General features: G+C 61.7%; 2 protein-coding genes across 4 annotated transcripts in view; both read left to right on the top strand.

The window, feature by feature from the left end:
* Positions 1-1,005: 1,005 nt before the first annotated feature.
* Positions 1,006-20,108, top strand: PHLDB1 (pleckstrin homology like domain family B member 1). 3 transcript variants are annotated; one of them, XM_042034380.1, is made up of 26 exons: positions 1,859-2,268; positions 3,503-3,601; positions 4,040-4,163; positions 4,238-4,408; positions 6,269-6,394; positions 7,747-8,831; positions 9,584-9,826; positions 9,899-10,036; positions 10,163-10,300; positions 12,191-12,319; positions 13,543-13,698; positions 13,804-13,914; positions 14,074-14,163; positions 14,673-14,795; positions 15,565-15,702; positions 16,196-16,342; positions 16,731-16,898; positions 17,222-17,338; positions 17,443-17,536; positions 17,746-17,790; positions 18,195-18,486; positions 18,592-18,682; positions 18,764-18,910; positions 19,052-19,271; positions 19,348-19,433; positions 19,700-20,108. In XM_042034380.1, exons 1-26 carry the CDS (start codon positions 2,182-2,184, stop codon positions 19,838-19,840), a joined length of 4,506 nt encoding a protein of 1,501 aa, XP_041890314.1. In that variant the 5' UTR covers positions 1,859-2,181; the 3' UTR covers positions 19,841-20,108. The 3 variants fall into 3 exon arrangements, with proteins under 3 accessions (XP_041890315.1, XP_041890316.1, XP_041890314.1); XM_042034381.1 differs by lacking the exons at positions 1,859-2,268; positions 14,673-14,795; positions 15,565-15,702; ... (1 more) ...; positions 16,731-16,898; positions 17,746-17,790 and adding exons at positions 1,006-1,208; positions 1,491-1,797; XM_042034382.1 differs by lacking the exons at positions 1,859-2,268; positions 12,191-12,319; positions 14,673-14,795; ... (2 more) ...; positions 16,731-16,898; positions 17,746-17,790 and adding exons at positions 1,017-1,208; positions 1,491-1,797.
* HYOU1 (hypoxia up-regulated 1) overlaps positions 6,825-20,801 on the top strand; it is a 31,881-nt gene continuing 17,904 nt past the window's right edge. The window contains exons 1-2 of the mRNA XM_042034383.1: positions 6,825-6,872; positions 9,593-9,612. Coding sequence (XP_041890317.1) covers positions 6,840-6,872; positions 9,593-9,612 — 53 coding nt within the window. The 5' untranslated portion in view covers positions 6,825-6,839. The remainder of the gene's footprint in view (positions 6,873-9,592; positions 9,613-20,801) is intronic.

Below are 20,801 nucleotides of genomic sequence, written 5' to 3'. Positions count from 1 at the left end.
AAGAGGAGAGTGATCAATGCCTGATTTGGACAGGTGAGGTTCATCCCACCCCTCTCCCAGCAAACAAAGGGCTGGGTGATGGGTTTGTGCCAGGGATTCGATTCAAGACCCACCAAACCCATCCTGCGTCATGGTCCCCAAGATGTCATTAGCGGGAGGTTGCAGATGCTCCTTGCTGAGCCGAGCCTCTGGCCTGCAGGTGAGAAATTGTCTTTTTGATATGAGAGCATTTTGAGGAGCAGCTCTCCATTGTGCAGTCTTGTGAGGGGTCTGGAGCTTGTGTCTGTGCTGTGGTGTCCGGAGGCACGTGCTAATGCTGGGGTCAGTGCTTGAGCTGCAGCAGTGTTTGGGTCTCTGTATGGCTCACCGGCCCTTGGAGCTGGCTCGCCTCTGGGAGTGCTGGGTGCTGTAGGCGGGGCTGCACGCCCTCCCCGACCTGAGCGCATGGTGAGCATCCCCCAGTCTGTGGAGACCCTGAGGCGTGATGCCGGCAGGCCCTCGGCCGGAGCACAGCTGTGCCGCGGTGGTGCGGGAGCACTTTGCGGGGGAGCGATGAAATCAGCGGGTGTGGCCAGGATTCCTCGGCTCCCGCCGGGGCTGTCCGGTGGCTGATTTATGGTGGTGTTATTGCCAGGATCATGGCGTTGTCGCAGCAACAGCAATGCAGCCCCCACCATCCCTCGACTGGGTGGGGTGGGACTGGCTGGGTCTCCCCCCACCCCCGCTCAGTTGTCAGCCCCAGGCCGGGAGGAAGCGGCCAGGAGCAGGCTCCTCACCCGCCTCTGGCTTTGTGCAGGAGACAGGCTCCCCCTTCCCAGCTGCCGGCGGAAGGGCCGGTTGTTTACCAGGGCAGAGGGTGTGGGAAGGGGTGAGCGCACCCTAAGTACATTAGCAGATGGGGAGCAAACAGGCAGCCAAGTTGGCTGGAGGCTGCGATGCTCCACAGCGTGCACCCATTAGCTCGGCCACTCAGGCTTCCTCCCATGACTCATCCAGCCAGCCATAAGTGGGGATGAGAGACCATGCAAGGGGGTGCCATGCGCCTGCCTCTGACATGCTGTTGCTTCATCCCAGCCTGGCTGACACTGCATGGCAGGGCCTGCCAGGCCGTGCTCCTTCACGAGCACGGGCTGAATGCCCATGCCCTGGCCGTGTCCTGGCCAGTGGCGCACAGTGCAGCTCTGGGGTCTGCTGGTACCTGATGTGGGGTGAGTCAGGATGTGCCGTGCCGCGGGTGGGTCTTGGTGAGCAACAGCAGACCAGGCAGGAGTGGACCCCAGAGCACCCCTGCCCAAGTGGGCTTGGGGCAGGCAGGCAGATTGCAGCCTGTGGGCAGTGGGATGCAGGGGCTCCCCGGGAGCACGGTAGGGCAGCATGTCTCTGTGCAGCCTGCACTGCATTAGCAGGGCCCCTGCAGCGGTGGGGCTGGGCGTCCTCCCAGGTGAGGCTTTTGGCTGTACCAGGTGGAGAAAGGGGCTTTTGTCTTCCAGGAGGCCGGGGCTGAGTAGGCAGCCCTGCGCGGGATGCACGAGGACCGTGGGCTGTTTGGTGGTAACTGAGCCCGACCCCTTGGCATTTGCTGCCTTCACCGCTTCCCACGGCGGGAACAAGCGGCGCGTTCTGCAGGCGGCGGCGGGAGAAGAAAGGCCGCCTTGTCCGCCCGAGCAGTGGGGCGCCGGCTGGGGCGGCCGCGCTCCCGCCCCGCATTCCTACAGCAGAGCCGGCTGGAGAGGGGCTGCATCCCCGGCAGGACGGGCTGGGGTGGCGGCAGGCGTTCCCTGTGTGTTGACGAGCCAGGTGAGGGGCTCTGTTGGAGGGCAATGCTGCGGTGGGACTGGGGGCATCGGGAAGCCAAGGGATGCCAGGGTCACCCTCAGCTCATGGGCAGGCAGGGCTGCCTGTGGAGTGGGGGGTGTTGGGTGGAGAGTTTGGGCAGCAGGAGGGGGGCAGAATCGGAGACAATCCCCCAAGTGGCCGGGATGCGGGTCCCCCATGGTTCTCACTAGGTCTCACCAGTACAGCCGTGCTGGGAAGGGGTTAACACCGGCGCAAGATCCCACTCTGGCCCCGCTCCCTTCCTATGTAGCAGCCTGTCCCCTCCTGGCTTTTCCTCCTTCCTGAACAGTGTGACGGTATGTGGGTGTGAGGGACAGGGGCTCGGCTGGGCTGCGGGGTCTCCAGATGCTGGGAAGCGCAGCACCCCAGTGCCTGGGGAACATGGGCACCCTGCCGCGGAGGGTCCCGCTCGGCACCAGGACCAGGTGGCAGGTAAGGGGGAGCAGGGATCCTGCCTCGGCAGCCGGTGAGCGCTTGTGAACTGCTCTCGGGGTACCTTATCTCTGCGCTCCCCCTGCTCCATCTGAGCTGTCCCCATCCCACGTGGTGTGGCTGTGGTCCCCACGGAGCCCTTGCTGTGGGGCGGCCAGTCCTGGTGTTGCAGGAGACGCCTGGGCTTCATCCCAGTCCTGGATCCCACGCCTGGTGTTTTCCAGCGTTTCATTTTTTCCACAGTGTGTAATAGCCGTTCACTCGCCCCCGCAGCTGAGCCCAGTGCTGGCCGAGCGGGGGGGTCCCTCCGGGGGCTGGCGGGACAGTGGGCGATGCTGGCGGGAGCCGAGCCGGGGGCTCCTCCTGGCGGCCCCGGGACCGGCGTCCCCTAACGGGGATGGAGTACTTCCTATCTACACTGCCCGGGAAGGGTTAAGCCCCAGTCAGCTAGTCCAGGGCGGAAGGGAGGGACGTGGGGAGCAGCAGACGGCAAATTTAGATCCCCGGAGCATCCGACACGGCGTGAGCGCCGGGTGACGGAAATTGTTCCTCCTCAAGTTGCCTCCCACTCACGCAGAGAATGTGTGGCAGCATGGCTGCTCCATGGGTGGTGGCCCTGCCTGCCGTCCCGCAGGCCTGTGGGCCACATGGGCAGGGATATGGAGCACTCAGCCGGACTTGGGCACCATGAGCTGTTGCTGGGCTGCGTGGAAGCAGAGGCGTGTGCCTGGGTGCCAGAGTTGGGCACTGGTGGCATGCACAGGGGTGCCCAGGTGTGCCATGCATGGCAGGCAGGTGTTGCTGGGGACAGGCAGAACCTGTGCTTGTGTGTCTTTTTCCACTGGCAGACATTGGGGTCTGGCTGCCCACAGCTCTTGGCGTTTAAAGCATGTATTTCCAACACCATGTCTCCAAAACTGAGCCCATGTGTCGTTTTCCTTCTGGGACTGTGTCTTGTCCCGATGCCTGGCACATGCATGGGTCTCCCCGGATGGATGGGGATGTGTGCCTAGGTAGGATGCATGCCTCGGCAGGCAGGGATGCTCACTGGCTTCAGGCAGCTGCTGGTGTGATGAAGACAGGAGCACAGGATGGTAATCCTCTTGGTGGCAAATGCTAGTTTGGAATGGGTAGGGTTTGTGCTCAGGCTGCTGTCCGGGATATGCAGGGAAAATGCATAAAGGCCATGCCCAGTGTGGTCACTTGTACTGCCGTTCTCTGTTTCTGCTGGCAGCCCGTGTCCAGTACCGTCCAACGTCTCCAAGAAGGCACCATGGAGGCATCTGGCAGGACCCCCACCAGCCCAATCCACAGAGTCCAGACTGTCATCCAGGTGAGCATGCAGGATCACAGGACCTCTTCTCTGTGGGAACAGGGGAATCTGGCTGGGAGTCCTCTGCAGCCAGCCCTACCACCGGCACTGGCGCTGCACTCCAGCCTCTCCTCAGTCTCAGCAAATCCTATTACGGGATCGTCAGCAAAGCCCATTGAGCTAAGCGGCTGGCAGCTTGGATCCTCTTAGATGCAGCCCAAGCCCCAGGGATCTCCAGCTCCCGTGGCAGCTCATCTCTGCTTGCCGGGATAGGCAGCACAGGCAGGAGAGCCCTCCTCTCCTGCGTCTTGCTGCTGGACAGTCCTGCTGGCGTGTGGCTGTGCCTGGGCATTGACCCTGGCTATGTGGCCATTTTGGAGCAGCCCAGCCAGGTGGACAGTGCAGGGGAGTGGGCTGCAGCTGCGGGAGCTGTGAGCATCCCTCCCTCTCCTCCTACAGAACAGCCCCCTGGACCTGATCGACACGGGCAAGGGGCTTAAAGTGCAGACAGAGAAGCCGCATTTGGTGAGCCTGGGCAGCGGCCGGCTCAGCACTGCCATCACACTCCTGCCCCTGGAGGAAGGTGAGTGCCAGGGGATCTCGATCTCCACGGGCATGCTGGTGACAGAGACACTGAGACGCCCTCTCTGCTGGCAGGGAGGACCACCATTGGCACGGCTGCGACAGACATCGTCCTGCAGGGCCCCGGGCTGGCGCCCCAGCACTGCTACATCGAGAACGTGCGAGGGACACTCACCCTGCATCCCTGTGGCAACGCCTGTGCCATCGACGGTGTGCCACTCCAGCGGCCCATGCACCTCACCCAAGGTAGGAAGAGGCTGTGGTTCACCGGAGCCTTTGCCCGTGGAGTTGTGCCGTTGAGTGTGGGGGTGTTTGCGGACCCATCCTGTAACTGCATAGCCCAGCTGGCATACTCCTGGCCTCTGTGCTTTGTGGTGGGAACCTGTCAGGTCCTGGCACAGTTTTGAGAGCTGGCTTTGCTGCGTGTTATCAAGCGAGGTGGGAATGGAGAGACCCAGGCGGGCTTTGAGGAACAGCAGAGATGCTGAGCCGACTTTGGGAAGGGAGATGACAGAGGAAAACATCTCGGGTGTCCTCCCGACGGATGGCTGCCGGGACACTGCCGGTCTGCCTGCGTGGCTACAGGGCTTGGACCCGGCCGGCCCCACCATGGCCGCTTTAGGGAGCGTGGACAAAGCCTCAGGCCCTTCCCACGCGATCCCCGCCCCGCCACAGCCCGTGTCTCGCTTCCCGGGGAGGACCCTCGGGCGGGGCGGGTGAGGCCCGGCCTCCGGCCCCTCCCCGGGGGCGGTGCGGCGCTGCCCGGGCGGCGGCGGCGGCGGCGGCGGCGGCGGTGGCGGGGTGAGTGCGGGGCTGCGGGCCACGCGTGTCCGCGCCGGGCGGGAGGTTCGCTCCCGTTCCTCCTTGGGTCACAAAGCCACGGTGCCCCTCGCAGGCGGTGGCGCTGCAGCCCCCCCGCGCCGGCCCCGTCCCTCCCGGGAGGGGGGACCCACCCGCGTGGGCGCTGCTGCGGGCGTCTCCGCGGGGGACAATGGGAGCCACGTGGCCGCCGGAGAAGGCTCCGGGCGCGACGGTCCGCGGAGTCCTGCCAGGTCCCGCTGGTACCACAGCAGGCACTGAGGGCCATGGTAGGCTGCGGGGTGCAGGCAGGGGTCAGCCGAGCTGCTCATCCTCCTGCCCGCGGGGGCAGGCAGGGACACGACAGAGCAGGGACAGCATCTGTGCAAGGCTACAGCGGGATGAACTGCGGGGCTGTCAGGCCGACACTCTGGGTGCAGTTTGTTGGTTGGTTACTCGCTTTGCCGGGCGACCTGTGGCTCCACTGGTGCCGGCACGGGGCAGTGATGCATCTCTCCGGGGCAGCAGTTGCCGGGCTGGGCGGCGGCATTGCCCCCTGGAAGCAGGATTGCCCTCGTTCAGCCGGGGCGAGCAGGACTCCGTTCCACCCTGGCGCTCAGACAGGGGAACCAGGCCCCCGCGACGGCAATGGCAGTTAGTCTGTACTGCCTCTCGCTCACCTTGCTGCGAGCTGGGCTGACGAGTGCTCCAAAACACACGTCCCCTCCGGCGAGGGATTTTCAGCAGCGGCTGTTGGTACGGAGCGAGCCTCTCCCCAGGGCCCTGGCAGGCGCTTCAACGTGGGGTGTGTCGGCAGCACCCCGCCCTCTAGCCGCCTGATGCTCCACGCTGCCAGCACATGCCTCCCCAGCACCACGGGCAGCAGGTGAACGGACAGCGGGCGGCCCAGGGCTCTGCTCCCCTTTCTGAGGTGCCTTACCCCTCAGGGCTGCTTGGCAGCCTTGCCCCAAGCGGGCTGCTGCTTTGGGCCAAGAAGAGACGCTTTTCAAGCAGGGACAGGAGCTGTCTTGTCTGCAGCTGGCAGCCACGCAAGCCCTGGAGCGCCGCCAACTCCCCGCGGCCCCTGGCGGGGACCCCAGCTGTGCCTGTGCCTGAGATGCGCTGCCGGCAGCTGCCGGGGAGTGACCTGGATTTCAGCCTCCCCCTAAGCCTCTGCTGACAGCAGGAGCCCGCTCCCCTCCCGAGGGTGCATCTCAGGGCCAGCAATGCCCGACTGCTTCCCTGCGCTCTCCGGCACCACTCTGATGTTGCTGGCTAGTAGCTGACCTCTCTCTCCTCTCTCCCAAGGGTGCACCATCTGCCTGGGCCAGGCCACCTTCCTCCGCTTCAACCACCCTGCTGAGGCCAAGTGGATTAAGAGCATGATCCCAGCGGGGGGCAGAAGCCCAGCAGCTGTCTATGGGCTACCAGCAAGTAGGTGTCCCCCCTTGTCCCAGGTGGGGCAGGGCAGATGCTGAGGTGCTCCCTGACCCATGCCATCAGCCTTCACAGTGCCCAATGCTCTCACAGCCCTGTCCTGTTGTATTCAGGAGTGAGGCTCACACCTGGCTGCAGGTGTGGCATCCATCAGCTCAGCATGGTATGGCAGCTGCACTGGCATTTGTTAATGATTGATATCACCTCAAAGAGGGTGACTGTGGGGGCACTGAGGTGTGGCTTTCACTTCTGGCGAGCCTGGCCATGGCAGAGCCATCGCCCGTCGGAGCCCCCCTGGCTGCCTGAAAGAGGGTGTTTATGTGCTGGGGCTGTGAAGGCCATTTCCCGAGCTCCTGTCCTTCATCTCATGAGCTTATCTTGCTGTGTCTGCCTGTCCGTGGAGCAATGGGCCAGGTGCCAGTACTGTGCCCAGTTCCCGGGGATGTCCAAATCTCCAGCACTGATGCCTGGGCTGGTAGCCCTTCTCCCTGCCCCAACCAGCACGCCCTGGCACGGGGAGAGGAGCTTGGCAGCCTTCCCGTGCCACGTGTGTGTTGGGAAGGCAGCATGCCTGCAGCTGGGGGGCGTGAGGAGGGACGCGGGGAGGTGCTGTGCCCGAGGAGCATCATGCAACCATGCAGCATCCCGTGTGGGCCCTGCGTGGTCACTCTCTGCCACACGGGACTGGGTGGGATCACATGGACAGGGCTGCAGCACATCTTTCCAGGCATGAAGGCAGTGCCAGCTGCCATGGGGGAGCTGCTGGGTGCCAGGGGGTGACGCAGCCTGGGTGGCACGCTGTCCTGGCTGGGCTCCGCGCCTGCTGCGATTCGCTCGTTCCCTGAGTGACAGGCACATCGGTGCTACGCAGGGAGGACGGGGCAGCCCAGGCAGGGGCACCCTGGCCAGGGTGCAGGGGGGCTGCAGGCAACGTGGTGGGTCCGGACGCGCTGCAGGTCAGCAGCTTTTGGCTATTGTATCTCTGACCCCTTGCTGGGAAGCCAGAGAGTGCAGGGGGCAAGTGGTGGGTGCGGGCAGCTGCTTTCCAGGGAGTGGAGCTGGGGTCTGTGATGCAGGGATGGCGGCTGGGCCATACTCTCAGGTTTCTGTCTCCTGGGTGATGGGGCTAGCAGGATTCCGGCCTCCTCCCTGGCCCGGCAGCCCGAGTGGGAACGGGTGGCAGCGGGGTGCAGGCAGCTCGGGGTGCAGTGAAGAGAGGCTGCAATCCAGCTCTGACTCTACAAGGCTGCGTGGAAGAATGATGCCAGGCTGCCCTGTAGGACCCAGCCCAGGCAGGGGCTGCGGCACAGTCACGCCACACTGATGCCTGCTCCTGTGTTTCCCTGCAGAATCCGAGGCCCAGGTGAATGGTGGCCACCAGCTGTCAGAACGTGGGTGTCACAGCCACAGCTCCCTTGTCAGCTCCATCGAGAAGGATCTGCAGGACATCATGGACTCGCTGGTGCTGGAGGAGTCGGCATCCCCTGGCATCCAGAAGCCAGCTGCCTGCAGCCGATCCCCCCTCTCCCCTGTGGTGAATGGGGGTGGGCGCTGCCTCCTGTCCCCTCCACCCAGCCCTGGGGCCACCTCAGGGGGCTCCAGCTATGAGAACTTCTCTCCCCTCTCCTCTCCGGCCAGCAGCGGCAGCTACACCAGCCCCTCACTCAGCAGCCAAGAGCAGGGCCCAGCCGTGCCCCCCCTCGTCCCACTTCGCTCCTCCAGTTACAACCACACTGTGCAGCCACCCACTCTGCCTGGTGGGGGTTCCAGTGAGCCTTGGCCAGCTGAGAGGCTCGGGGACCACCGTGGGGGCAGCCCTTGGCTAACACCCAGGGTGGCGCCGCGGCCACGGGTGGCCCTGCAGGAGCGGCCCCCCAGTCCCTTCCGGGAGCCACGGGACTCTCTGGCACCCAGCCGGCAGCCCACCAGCAGGGCAGTCCCAGAGGCCCGGTTGCAGCCACCCGAGAGCCCACGGGTGGCCCGGAGGAACATTGAGAGCATGCGGGAGCTGCCTCCCCTGAGCCCCTCCTTGTCACGCCGGGCTGCCAGCCCTCGGGCAGCCCCTGACACCCCCTCCCCACAGCCCCGGCTGGGCAGGGAAGTGCCTGGCAGTCCTTGTGCCAGGCTCAAGGGCCCAGAGGAGTCAAAAGGTGCTGGGGGCCCCTCACCCCCACTGCTGGCAGAGAACCCCGCACGCCGTCCCAGTTTCAGTAGTTGCCTGAGCCCAACATATGGGCTGGGCTCCCCAGCTGTGCCCTCGCCCCAGCAGAGCCCCCGCACCCCCAGGAAGCCTTTGGGGAACCCACGGCTGCCAGCAGGATCACGGGAGCGCAAGAATAGCATCACTGAGATCAGTGACAATGAGGACGAACTGCTGGAGTACCATCGGCGGCAGCGGCAGGAGCGGGTTCGGGAGCAGGAGATGGAGCGCCTGGTGAGCCTTGGGGCTGGGAGGGGACACATTTGAGTGTGGGACACCCCCGTTGCAAATACCTTTTGTCATTTGCTGCTTTAAAACCCGGCCTTTTCCTTTTGGGGATTTGCCACAGCTGCCAGGCTGCTGGCTTATCCAGGGGTATTATGGCCAGGAGCAGCCATCGGTGCTCAGCAGCTCTCCAGGAATACAAAGCCCCCAAGTTACAGCAGCCTGTGGAAGCTGCCTGGGGCCAGCATGGCCCCAGGGCTGCTGGCCAAAACGGTGGTGGCCCTGCCTTTGCAAAACTCCCCATATCTTGTCCATCCCTGCCAGGGCCCATCTGCTGGTGGTGGTGCCATGGCTCTGTGGACGTTGTGGACATCGGTTTAGGGCTGATGGAGTTTTTATGGAGATGGCATCTGCCTGGGTGAGGTTTGCTGTGTCTCTGCCAGTCCTGCAGGCCGAGCCGCCAGGGCCCTGTTTGCTCAGCTCTGACTCACGCCTGGTGCAGGCAGCATGAGTCACCGCCTGGAAATAGCGGAGGCACTCGGCAGCCACTGCTGCCTGTAATTAGTCTGTCTCAAGATCCCAGCACATCGAGTGCCTGGTTCTGGTGTGGGGTCGAGCTGGCTGCATTGCACTTTGTAATGTTGGCTGCCCATCCCAGCGTGCGGACCCGTATTCTGGTGGCCACCATTGTCACGGGGTTCCGTCTGCTCCTGCCACAGCATGTGCTGGATGGGTACCTTGCTGACCATTCTTCCCCACAGGAGCGGCAGCGCCTGGAGACCATCCTGAACCTCTGTGCTGAGTACACCAAGACAGATGGCACTGAGCCAGGTGACGTGCACAGGCTCCTGGCTGGTGACACAGATGCTGGCCGGTGGGTGCCCAGGGGTGCCATGGCTCTGGGCCATGCTGTTGAAGAGCTGCAGCAGAGGGAGATCCTGGAGAGGTCGGATGAGGAGAACCTGAAGGAGGAGTGCAGCAGCACTGAGAGTACCCACCACGAGGTGAGGGGACAGCTGTGCCATTCTGCACCATGCTGTGCTGTGCTGTGCCATGCCAATTGGCCCTCTCCACAGCACGAGAAGCCGACGGGCCCCCGGGCCAAGGAGGCGCAGCGGCTGGAGGAGGAGCGCGCCAGCGTCCTCGGACGCCTGGACCAGCTGAAGGGCCGTGTCAAGGAGCTGGAGCAGCAGCTGCAGGAGACGTCACGAGAGGTTAGGGGTCAGGGGACACTGCTGGGTCCCTTGCTGCTTGCTGCCCTCACCAGTCAGCACTGAATCCTAAGGGTATGAGCTAGATCCAGCTGGAGCAGCCATCCTGATATTGCTTTGCCTGTCCAGGCAGAGATGGAGCGGGCACTGCTGCAGGGTGAGCGGGAATCAGAGGTGTTGCGGCTGCGGCAGGAGCAGGAAGCAGTGCAGCAGCTGCAGGAGAAGCTCTCCAGCCTGGACGCCAGCATCCGCAAGGAGCGGGACAAGGTGAGCCCAGTCACAGGTTCCTGTTGTCACCAGCTGTACCATACCCTCCCTGGCACTCACAGCCAGTGCTGCAGCATTCCCATGCGGACATGTTCTCCAGACCCTGGGCTCCACAGAGGCTTTTGGGAGCAGCCCCTGTGGTGTGCGTTGTGGGAGGATCGGTCTGTCTGCCTGGGGTTGGTCAAACAGCCCTGCTGGAGGAGAGCAGGGCCAATGCTCAGGAAGCATTTTGGCTGCTGCCTGTTGCTCTGGCAGCAAGACTGGTGTGAGGCTTTCCAGATGGCTGCTGCCTGTGGTGGGCAGTGCCAAAGCAGAGGCCTTGGCACTCCCCATTACCTGCCCTTGCTAGGGAACTGTGTCTTGCAGCAAGTCACCTCACTCTGCTGCACCTTCGTGTGTGATGGCAGTTGTTGCTGTAGCGTTCAGCTTGATGGAGGTGGCTGGGAAACCACTGTTTAACTTGGTGGCTTTAGGAGGGGGTCCTGGTCCCCTTTCCCATGATGTTGTCTGTGGTGCAGTTACTGCTTGAAGGCACCCATGATGCTGCGTGTGTGGCACATTTATCCCAGCTGCTGGTTGCTGGTTATCCCGCAGCCTTGCAGGCAATGTGGCATGGCCTTGGACAAGCTGCTCTGTGGCAGAAGAGATGCTGGGATTCGGTTGCCTGCTGCCTGAAGTCATTGTCCCTCTGCAGCCTATGCCGGGGTCCCACCAGCAGCTCTGTGCCACCATGATGTGGCACCAGCGTCCCTCGGGGTCTGGCCAGCCCCATGGCTGTGGGTGCCAGGGCTGTTGGGGTGCCTGTGGCCAGGCAGAGCAGCCATTGGTGCCTGCCAGCAGTGCTCCTGCAGCATTTGGCTGTTTTGTTCTGGTTTTGGTCTTCCAGCCCTTTGTAGGCATCTTCTGTAGCCAGGGACAGCCTAATGTAGAGCCAGGGAAAGCCCTCTCCCAACCTCTCTGCTGACCTAACCGCCCACTTTCCTAACCCACCTGCACTACTCGCACTAACAGTGCCTGCTCTGAACTCTGCCATCACCTCTGATAACTCTGCATGTTCAGGAGCCCCCAGGCAATCCACAGCTCCTCTCCTCGGGCACCTGCCTGTGCCAGCCTTGCCTCCCTGCCAGCATGTCCCCTCATAGCCCTTTTCATGATGTCCCATCTGTGTGGAGCACAGGATTCCTTGCAGCAAGCATTTCTCAATGCCAAGCCCCTGTATGGTACTGCCAGACCTGCAGGAGGTGGTTCCCCTATGCCTGTCCAGTGTTGCTGGCCCCATTTTACTGCTCCTGTGGCCAGGCCCCTCATCCCAGGCCCAGGAGCAAGTGTCTGCTCTGCTGCTGACTCAGCATAGCCTGAGTAGATCTTGCTGGACCACAGCCTCCTGTTTTTACTGCTGCCCCGTGGGCAACCCTCTCCTTCTGATGGATGAGGGTGGTCCATGCCCTCAGGCTGCACTCAGGGCCAGTTCATTCCGTTCCTAACTGGCAGTATCCTGAGTAGCAGTTAACAAAGCCAGCTAGTGGTTATTCAGAGGGTGCATGTGATGCAGCTGTGTGCAGGATTGGGATGACATTAACCATGCTGTCAGCATTGATCTTTCTGCTGCCTGCAAGTTTGTTTTTGGAAACACAAAGCTGAGGTCAAGGTTTGGCTGTAACCGCTCTAACACTGCCTGGCCCCAGCTCCTGTGTCTCTTGATCTCTCGATCCCCCTGTAGCTGCCATGATGCTCCTTCTCCTGAGCCCCCTCTGTCTCCAGCTGAGCTCCTCTCTAACTCACAGCTTCTGCATGGCGCCCATTTGAGATGTGTGTTTTCTCTCTTCTTTCTTTTTTTTTTTTCCTTTTTCTTTTTTTTTTTTTGTTTTGTCTTGTTCTCCCCTGATTCAGGAAAGGGCAAAGGTTGATGCTGAAAGGAAGGAGCTAGAGCAACTCCGGGCGCTTTACCATGAGTCGAAGAGCCACCTTGATAAGTGCCCCGAGTCAATGCGGGAGCAATTGCGGGAGCAGATGCGAAGGGTCAGTGTCTCCCCCCACCCCTCCCGGACCATGGCCCACCTCCCTCCGCTCCAGCTTAGGCCAGCTCTTCCCTGCCAGCCGGGGCCGCACTGGGAGCGTCGCACCCGGGCTGGAGGCGGCTGGCACCGGGCACCACCGTCCTGGTAAGCTTGCCGCTCGCCCGGGCCCGGGGCGCGGGACCGACTCGGCAGAGCTCCTCGGGACCGGCTCGGCAGAGCTCCTCGGGACTGGGCAGGGCACGAGCATGGACCCTGCCCTGCAAAGGCTGGGGAGTCTTGGGGGCTGCTGCATCCTCATCTGCCTGCCTCCAGCTCTTTCCTGAGAACGTTTATTTACACAGTGATGTTGATCTATGTTACTACTAGTCCTCAGCACTTTTTCCTATTATCCGGTGTTTTCTGGAAGTGGTTGACTTTCCCCAGCCCATGGCTGGTGCCTCCCCAAATAAACCCACATTGCCGCAGCCTGCTCCAGCCAGGCACCCACATGCTGGAGGAGGCTCTGGTGTATAGTGGGCAGGGGGGCAATGGAGCAGTGTCTGTGTGTGGGAGCCCTCAGGAGCCACCACATCAGCACTGTGCCACATGAGCACTGGCTGCCTGGCTCACAGAGCAGGATGAAACACATCTCTGTGGGGTGCATGGTGCAGTGGCGGCCAGGGTGGCACCAGCAGGCCCGGAGCTGAGGGCTGCCACGTGCTGTCGGTGCCTGAAGGCTGGAAGGGCACACAGGAGTTTGTCCAGCATGGTGCTCGTCTGTGGGGGCTTTGCCACCTGTAGGCTTGGTGGCACAGTGTTGCATGTTGGTGGTTATGCTGGCACATGGTGTTTTGCTATCTGTCAGGGCACGGCTTTAGCCCATATGTGGTTCAGCAGGGGCAGCTGGTCTCCAAGGGCTGGCAAAGCCCCTGGCTGTGGCAAACTCATCTCATGGGGGTGACTGCTCTGTTCTGGCCAGTTCTGGGTGCCTCCATTGCCTTCTTCTGACAGCAGACACTCCTGTCAGTATCTCTCATGTTTCTGGTGCCCAGCAGAAGGCAAAACTGCCTGCCTGCCCACACCAGGCACAGGGGACAGGCTTGGCCACCAGCTCTTGTTTCTGGCCAGCACCAGTAGGATGTGGAGACATGGCAGGAGGTTTTGCTGGGGGAGACCTGCCTGCAGGATGCAGAGTTGCCCATCCAGTGGGACTGATCCACTCATGGTGCTCTTGTGTGTTCAAAGGAGGCAGAGGCACTGGAGACGGAGGCCAAGCTGTTTGAGGATCTGGAGTTCCAGCAGCTGGAGCGGGAGAGCCACCTCGAAGAGGAGCACGAGGCACGAGGCCAGCAGCTCCTGCAGAGCCGGGCTGAGTGCCACCGTAGCATTGCCCGCAGGAAGGTAAGGGTGGAGGGGCAGTAGGTCCAGTGTGGCTGGGTCTGGCATGGCCAGGCAGCATCCCATGGCTCATCAACAGCCACCTCATCTCTACTGCCTGCTCCTCAGGAGAGAGTGGCTGCCCTGGATGCCCAGGCTGCCCAGATTCGGCTTCAGAGTGCCCAGGAGGCCGAGCGCCTGGCCAGGGAGCGGAGCAGCATCCTGCAGCTCCTGCAGAAGGTAATGCCATGATTGTGTGCTCCTGAGGGTGCTCGAGGCAGGGGACAAGATCATTCCAGCTCTTTCCAGGTTGCTGGCAGGCAGGGTGAGCTTGGGGGGTGACCGGCCATGGGGCGCCAGTAACCATCAGCTGCCTCTGATCTGTCACCCCATGCACAGGAGAAGGAGAAGCTCGTGTCTCTGGAGAGGCGATATCAGCTCGTCACAGGTGGCAGGAGCTTCCCCAGAATGTCCTCGGCTCTCCGAGAGGTAAGTGGGTCGAGGGGGCTATGGTGCGTAGAGCTGCTTTCCTAAGCTGCTGTCGCGAGTGAGGACGAGCCTTGTGCACCACTAGCTTTGCTCTGCAGCAGTTTCTATGTTCCCAAGTACCTTCTGACCAGAGCCAGGTGCTTCCAGCTGCTCAAAGTCTCTCTGTGGGCTCCAGAGGTTGGGAGGGAGGGAAGGAAATGCAACAGAGCAGCACATAGGACAGCACTGCCTGGGGTCCCATCCTTGCTGGAGAGCAAGCATGGGGGTGTCTTGGTGCTGGTACAGGGGACTTCTAGGTGGAAGTGAGTTGCCCGTTACCCTGCTTGTGGCTCTGAATGGGGAGCCAGAACCATGATGCCCTCAGGGGCTGTGGTGCTGCCTGACCTGCTGCTGGGAAGAGGCACAGGATGGCAGACTCCCCTCATGCCTGACTGAAGTGGGATTCCTGCTGCTGCTGCCACCTTGCTGTCTGTGCCCACCTTGCCTACGTGATCTTTCTCCTTCAACAGGAGACCCTCCACACCTCAGAAACTTATGAGCTGTTGGAGGGAACTAAGCCCCTGAGCCCCCTGCCAACAGCAGCTGCCTCCTTAGCTTCTCCTGCCACCTACTCCTACCCCAAGGCACAAGAGGTAACTAACTAGAGGGACTAGCTGCATGTGCTTGCTCGCTTACCCCTCCTTGGCTGAGACCCCTTTTGTGTACTGATGTCACTCCCAGGCAACAAGACAGCCCCACAGCAGCATGGCTGGGGCACTTATCATATAGCTCTCTGGCTGTGCTCATTAACACTCAATCCTCGATTCCAGGTGCTCTCCTGAGCCCACAGGGGATCCCAGTTCCTGCTGCTGCTGCTGCTGCCCTCTGTTTTAATCCCGGTGCAGCTCTGTGGGGCACAGGCATCCCTGTGCTTCCCCCTAGCCCACTGCTGGCCATCTGGCTGGGCACCTCCTGACAGCATCCTGTAGGGTCCTGCTAGCCTGGCTTTCCCAAAATAAGAGCAAGTCCCCAGCTTTAGCATGTTTGGTTCAGAAAGGACAAGGAAGTGGATTTTAAGCTGGTAGCACAGCTTGAGGTGCCTCATCCAGTGCTGCTGCTCTAGGGAGGACTTGTGGCCAGTGACCGTACAAGACCCTGAGGCATCCCTGTCCCTTGTAGGCACTCAGCAAAGCTGTGCTGAGGGCTAGGGCAAGATGGGTGCCAGCACACCCAGCCCAGCTCGAGCACCATGCTTCCCGCACGGTGCTGCACACTGGGGACACCATGGGCAGCAGGGCAGGGTTGGGGAGACAGTGCTGGGGCATGAAGGCACAGGGAGGTTTGTTCCCACTATGCAGTCAGTGCCATGATGCCAGCACACGGGTCTAACTCTTCTCCTTCTCCCTTGCCGTGGATTTCTAGGAGTACATGAGGCTGTCTGACGTTTTCAGGTTCTGCAGTAATGCACATGGCCCCAGCCTGGACACTAAAGCTTCTGCTGCTGCCCCTGCTGCCACTCAGCGCTCTTTCTTGCTTGCTGTACCTCCCACAGCCGATGAGGTACCTGCCCCAGAGCATGCTCAAGTTTGCTCCCTCGGGTTGCCCGCTGCATCCCAGGCAGTGAGGAAGCTGCGGACGCGCGGCCTCCCTGTGTGCCTTGGTGCTTGGAGCCCACATCTCTCTGGGGTCAGGACACTTGTCTGGCTGCAGCTGAGTGGGGAGCAAAGGCTCAAGCTGCCCAGTCTCCTTGCTGGGGTGCACTTCTTGCCTGCTCTGGAGGTAGTGGCAGAGTTCGGGAGCAGAGTGGGTGCCCAGCAGTGGGAGGGCAGCCTTTTTGTCTGTTGGATGCAGTCCTGGCTGCTTGTCCCAAGCAAGGAGGATGCAGAGTAGGCAGGGACCTGACCCAGTGCCCAGCACCAGGGTGGCTGCAGCACCAACTGCTTTTCCTCCCAGGACAATGAACCCTCCTTTGGGGGTTGGAGCTGCCTGCTCATTCCTCTGTGCCTGCTTGCCCTTGCTCTTCTTCTGGTTTAATCTGCTTCTCTCTGCCCAGTATGTGACCATTGAGCAACTCTCGGGTATCCTGGGCAGCCTCCACACCCCTGCTGCTTCCCTGCTGGGCTGTACCCCTCCGGCTCCTTCATCCTCAGGCAGTGCTCCTCCTCTTCCATCTCTCCCTTCTCCCTTCATCTCTGCAGAGGTTGGTGCCGTTTCCCCCCCTTTGGCCCCTTGCACTCTCCCTGGGAGGTGATGGAGATGCACGGGAAGGGCTGAGCTGCAGATGGAGCTGAGCAGCAGCTTGGGCTCTTGACAGTCCGCACACCTGTGGCTGTCCTGCCTGGTGCTCCACTGCCCCCAGGGCAGGGGGTCTCTGTGCTTGATCAGTTCTCATGTCCTCGTGAGCAGCAAATGGCTCCTACAGCTGCTGGGACTTAGCCAGGGAGTGTGCAGGATACCCAGGGGTCTGCACGTTAAGTTCTGGGGGAATGGTGCAGGCACAGCCAGGGATGCTCCAGCCTCTTCTCTGTGCATCTGTCCCTCTTTCTGCATTTGTCCTTCATCCTTTCTCATGCAGCCTCTCTCTCCAGATGGAGCAGCAGCTGTTGGGAGGCCCTGTGTGTCTCCCGGCTCTTGATTTAGAGAAGTGGTACCAGGAGGTTATGGCTGGCTTTGAGACCTCCTCTTCCTCTGTCTCTCCTTCTTCTTCCCCTCCTCCACTTCCAGCTAAAGCTCACTCCTCTCACAAGGCTCTCCAGGTAATCCTGACTACCTGCTGCCGAGGTTCAGGCTTTGGGGCCGCTGGTTGCGGCAAAAGTGGGGCAGTGTGGGAATATTCCTGTGGACCCTGTACCCTGAGTGCTGCTGGGGCCCTGTCTGCCACAGCAGGCAAAGGCAGAGCAGACCTGTGGCCTAGGGCAGGCAATCTCTGCTTTCTCTTGCCTGCATCCCTGCCAGGATGGCACCAACACAGAGCAGGATCTGGGGAGGGTGAGCAGAGCTCAGCCCTGCTGACAGATGAGCCATCTGTCCAGGGTGCAGTTCCCCCACGTATCTCTCACATCTGCGTCTCTGTGCTCAGGTCTACCGCGCAAAAACAGAGGGTGGTGCTGGTGTCCTCACCCCTCGGATGAAGAGTGGGACCCCCTCGTCCTCACAGCTCAACCTCTCCATGCTGGAGTGTAGCCCCTCACCCAAGGTATGGCTGCCAGGGGGACCCAGGCACCCTGGCCATGGCTCACACATGCCTGGTGCCAGCCCCCATCCCCATCCTTGCGGCTGACCAACTGCTGTCCTGCCCAGGGCCCCCCAAGCCCGGCGGGCAGCCTGTCCCGCAACCTGGTGGCCACGCTGCAGGACATCGAGACCAAGCGCCAGCTGGCCCTGCAGCAGAAGGGTGAGCTCTGGCTCTGCGTCCTGGCTGTATGGGGTGGTGGGACTTCGGGAGACACTATCCCCGCTGCCACTTGGGCAATGGAGAAGGGAGCCTGGCTGAGGGTGGCAGCAGCAGCAGTGCTCTGGCAGGATGCAGTGCCTCTCTCATGGTCTCTTGCTTTTCCCCCCTCTCTTTCCTCCTGACCCCTCCACCTGACGGCCTGTCTCCAGCTGAGCTGCTCCCAGCAGAGCCCTTGCAGCCAGGCGATCCACCAGGTAGAGATGTGGGGTGACTTGGACTGCCTAAGGCAGCCCAGAGGCAGCAGCATGGCTGTTTGCTGGCACCTTCTGCCACATATAAGAGGGGCATGACCGGTCCAGGACCCCAGGTGCATATTGACATCTGCTTAGGGACAGCCCTGTGCATCCCTAACCCGCTAATGCTTTGCTCAGCCTGTTCCTACCAGCCTGGTGCATGTGCCCCCCTGCTCCTGCCCAGACAGATTGCTGTGCCTGCCAGAGAGCTGTGACAGCAGCTCCCACCTCTGCCCCTACCATGCCTTCGTGGCTCCAGCAGTGCCTATAGTGTCTTCTGCCTGTGCCACCCCGCCTCGTCCACCATCGATGCAGCTCTGAATGTGGCACATTTAACTTGACGTTGTCACCTTCCCATGGCACAGGTCAGCAGGTGATTGAGGAGCAGAAACGGAGGCTTGCAGAGCTGAAGCAGAAAGCAGCTGCTGAGGCACAGTCCCAGTGGGAAGCCCTGCATGGGCAGCCCCCCTTCCCCACTGCCTTCCCCCGGCTCGTGCACCACTCCATCCTCCACCACCACCGGCCCCATGGTGCCGGGCCCCGGGCTGAGGAGCTGGACCACGCATACGACACACTCAGCCTGGAGAGCTCAGACAGCATGGAGACCAGCATCTCCCTCGGCAACAACTCTGCATGCTCCCCTGACAACATCTCCAGGTAACCCTGGGGCCAGCTCGTCTGGCCAGAGGACAGCCTGCTCTGCTGGTGTGCTGCTGGCTCAAGGTCCTTCCTGCTGGGGCAGCAGCTGCGGCTGTCTTGCAGTGCCAGCGGGATGGAGACAGGGAAGATTGAGGAGATGGAGAAGATGCTGAAGGAGGCACACGAGGAGAAGTCGCGGTTGATGGAATCCCGGGTGAGTGGGGGCACCAGCACCACGGCTGGACGGCAAGCAGGTCCCCAGTCCTTGGGGCTGAACGCCTGTGTGTGCTGGCAGGAGAGGGAAATGGAGCTGCGTCAACAGGCGCTGGAGGATGAGCGCTGGCGCCGGGAGCAGCTCGAACGCCGACTGCAGGACGAGACTGTGCGCCGGCAGAAGCTGGTGGAGAAGGAGGTCAAACTGCGGGAGAAGCACTTCTCACAGGTGTGAGGCAGGCTGCCATCCCCCTCTCCCAGCCTGGACAGTGAGGCACACGCAGCTTGCTACTGATGTCCCAGCTCGCAGTGGGGGGACGTGGGTCTTGTCACCATTGGTGGGCTTTGCAGGGCTGTGTTGCTTTTCCAGGCTCGTCCCCTGACACGGTACCTCCCCATCCGCAAGGAGGATTTCAACCTGCGGCTGCACATCGAGTCGTCAGGCCACAACATTGACACCTGCTACCACGTCATCCTGACAGAGAAGATGTGCAAGGGCTACCTGGTCAAAATGGGCGGGAAGATCAAATCTTGGAAGAAGCGTTGGTTTGTCTTTGACCGCATGAAGCGCACCCTCTCATACTACGTGGGTGAGTCCCTATGCTGCCTCACGTCCCCTCCCCACGCCATCGCCCACAGTCGACAACAGTTCCCTCTCTTGGGCAGATAAACATGAGACGAAGCTGAAGGGTGTTATCTACTTTCAAGCCATTGAAGAGGTTTACTATGACCACCTCCGCAGTGCTGCAAAGGTGAGAGCCGGGCACTGCCCCTGCTCCCGTGTCCACTGGGACCCGCCACGGGCATCCCCATTCTCCTGCGTTGTCCTCTGTCACGCAGGTAGGAGGTGGTACGGCAGTGCATGCCAGGGATGCTCCTGCAGTGCTCCATGGCCCCTAATGGTGCCAGCTTTCCTTCCTGCCAAGGGCAGGACCCCACTGCTGGGTTTTGTGGGGGGACAAGGAAGGGATTGCTGCTGCTCAGAGGGGGCCAGTGCTGATTCCATCCTCCCCTCCAGAGCCCCAACCCTGCGCTCACTTTCTGTGTCAAGACCCACGACCGACTCTACTACATGGTGGCACCCTCAGCCGAGGCCATGCGCATCTGGATGGATGTCATTGTCACTGGGGCAGAGGGCTATACCCAGTTCATGAACTGAGGAGGGATGCTGCGCACCCCAGATCCACCAGCTGGACGGACTTCTGAGCATCCCAAGCAGCAAGGAGCTCCTGAGGGGACCATGGTCCCTGCTGCGCCTCACGCCACAGGCTGTGCACACCACGTTTGTGGACCTGCATTGGGCCCAGCTGGGCGGTACTGAATGTTGCCTGTTCGGGCAAGGGAATAAGTTTTTTTATGTTGACTTTTTAAAAACAAACTTTATTGGAACAATATCAAAGTGCTGAAATGTAAAAAGCTGCCAAAGACCTGCTGGGGCCTGAGCTTTCTGCCTTGGGGAGGTGCTAGTTTTGAGGCTGATGCTGATAGTTACTGCCATAGTGTTCCAGGGAAGGAAACGGTGAGGTCATGCTGTGCTTCCAGCTGGCCCCATGTGGCTAGGACCCCCTACTGTGGTAGACTCAGACCCCTCTTCGTAAACCCTTTGCAACTTCGGATCGTTGTCCCCCCTGTGCCGGGGCCAGATGGGGATTGCGGTGTGGACTGCCCAGTCACAAAGCATTTCGTGACCTGGGCTGTCCCTTCTATGTGGCCTCTGAACTGGCAGCACCTTCCAGACAGACCAGAGTCTGCCCCTGGGCTGGGGGGATGGACGGGGGGGCACTGGGCAGGGGCTGTGGCCCCTTGGAGCTCACTGGGTGTGAGCTGGTGGGCACGGCATCGTGCCTACGAGATTGTGGGGGCCGCAGGAAGGTGCAGGAGATACCAGCAGGAAGCGACCGGAACAGCGGGACGGAGATGCGCCCATGGAAGGGGCCGAGCCCGAAAAAGGGCCGGGCTGAGTCCACGCGAGCCGTGCCGAGCCTGAACCCAATCCGAGCAGTGCCGAACCCGAGTCAAGCCAAAATCGGGGCCGAGCGAAGGTGGGACCAGGGCGGGGTCTGGGGGCACGGTCTATAGGGGGCACGGTCTATAGGGGGCACGGTCTATAGGGGGCACGG

This window comes from Corvus kubaryi, unplaced genomic scaffold (genome assembly GCF_017639235.1).
Source record: "Corvus kubaryi isolate FWS band 111438036 unplaced genomic scaffold, C.kubaryi_AGA036_p1.0 37367, whole genome shotgun sequence".
NCBI lineage: Eukaryota > Metazoa > Chordata > Aves > Passeriformes > Corvidae > Corvus > Corvus kubaryi.
Note: the sequence above shows the minus strand (reverse complement) of the source record. Positions and strands in the feature narration are given on the sequence as shown.

Excerpts from the sequence above, each read along its gene's own strand:
- PHLDB1 (XM_042034380.1), top strand. The coding sequence starts at position 2,182 with ATGCTGGGAAGCGCAGCACCCCAGTGCCTGGGGAACATGGGCACCCTG. Across the intron at positions 14,164-14,672 it reads TGTCCTCGGCTCTCCGAGAG|GAGACCCTCCACACCTCAGA; the intron begins GTAAGTGGGTCG and ends CTCCTTCAACAG. Across the intron at positions 18,487-18,591 it reads TCCCCTGACAACATCTCCAG|TGCCAGCGGGATGGAGACAG; the intron begins GTAACCCTGGGG and ends GCTGTCTTGCAG.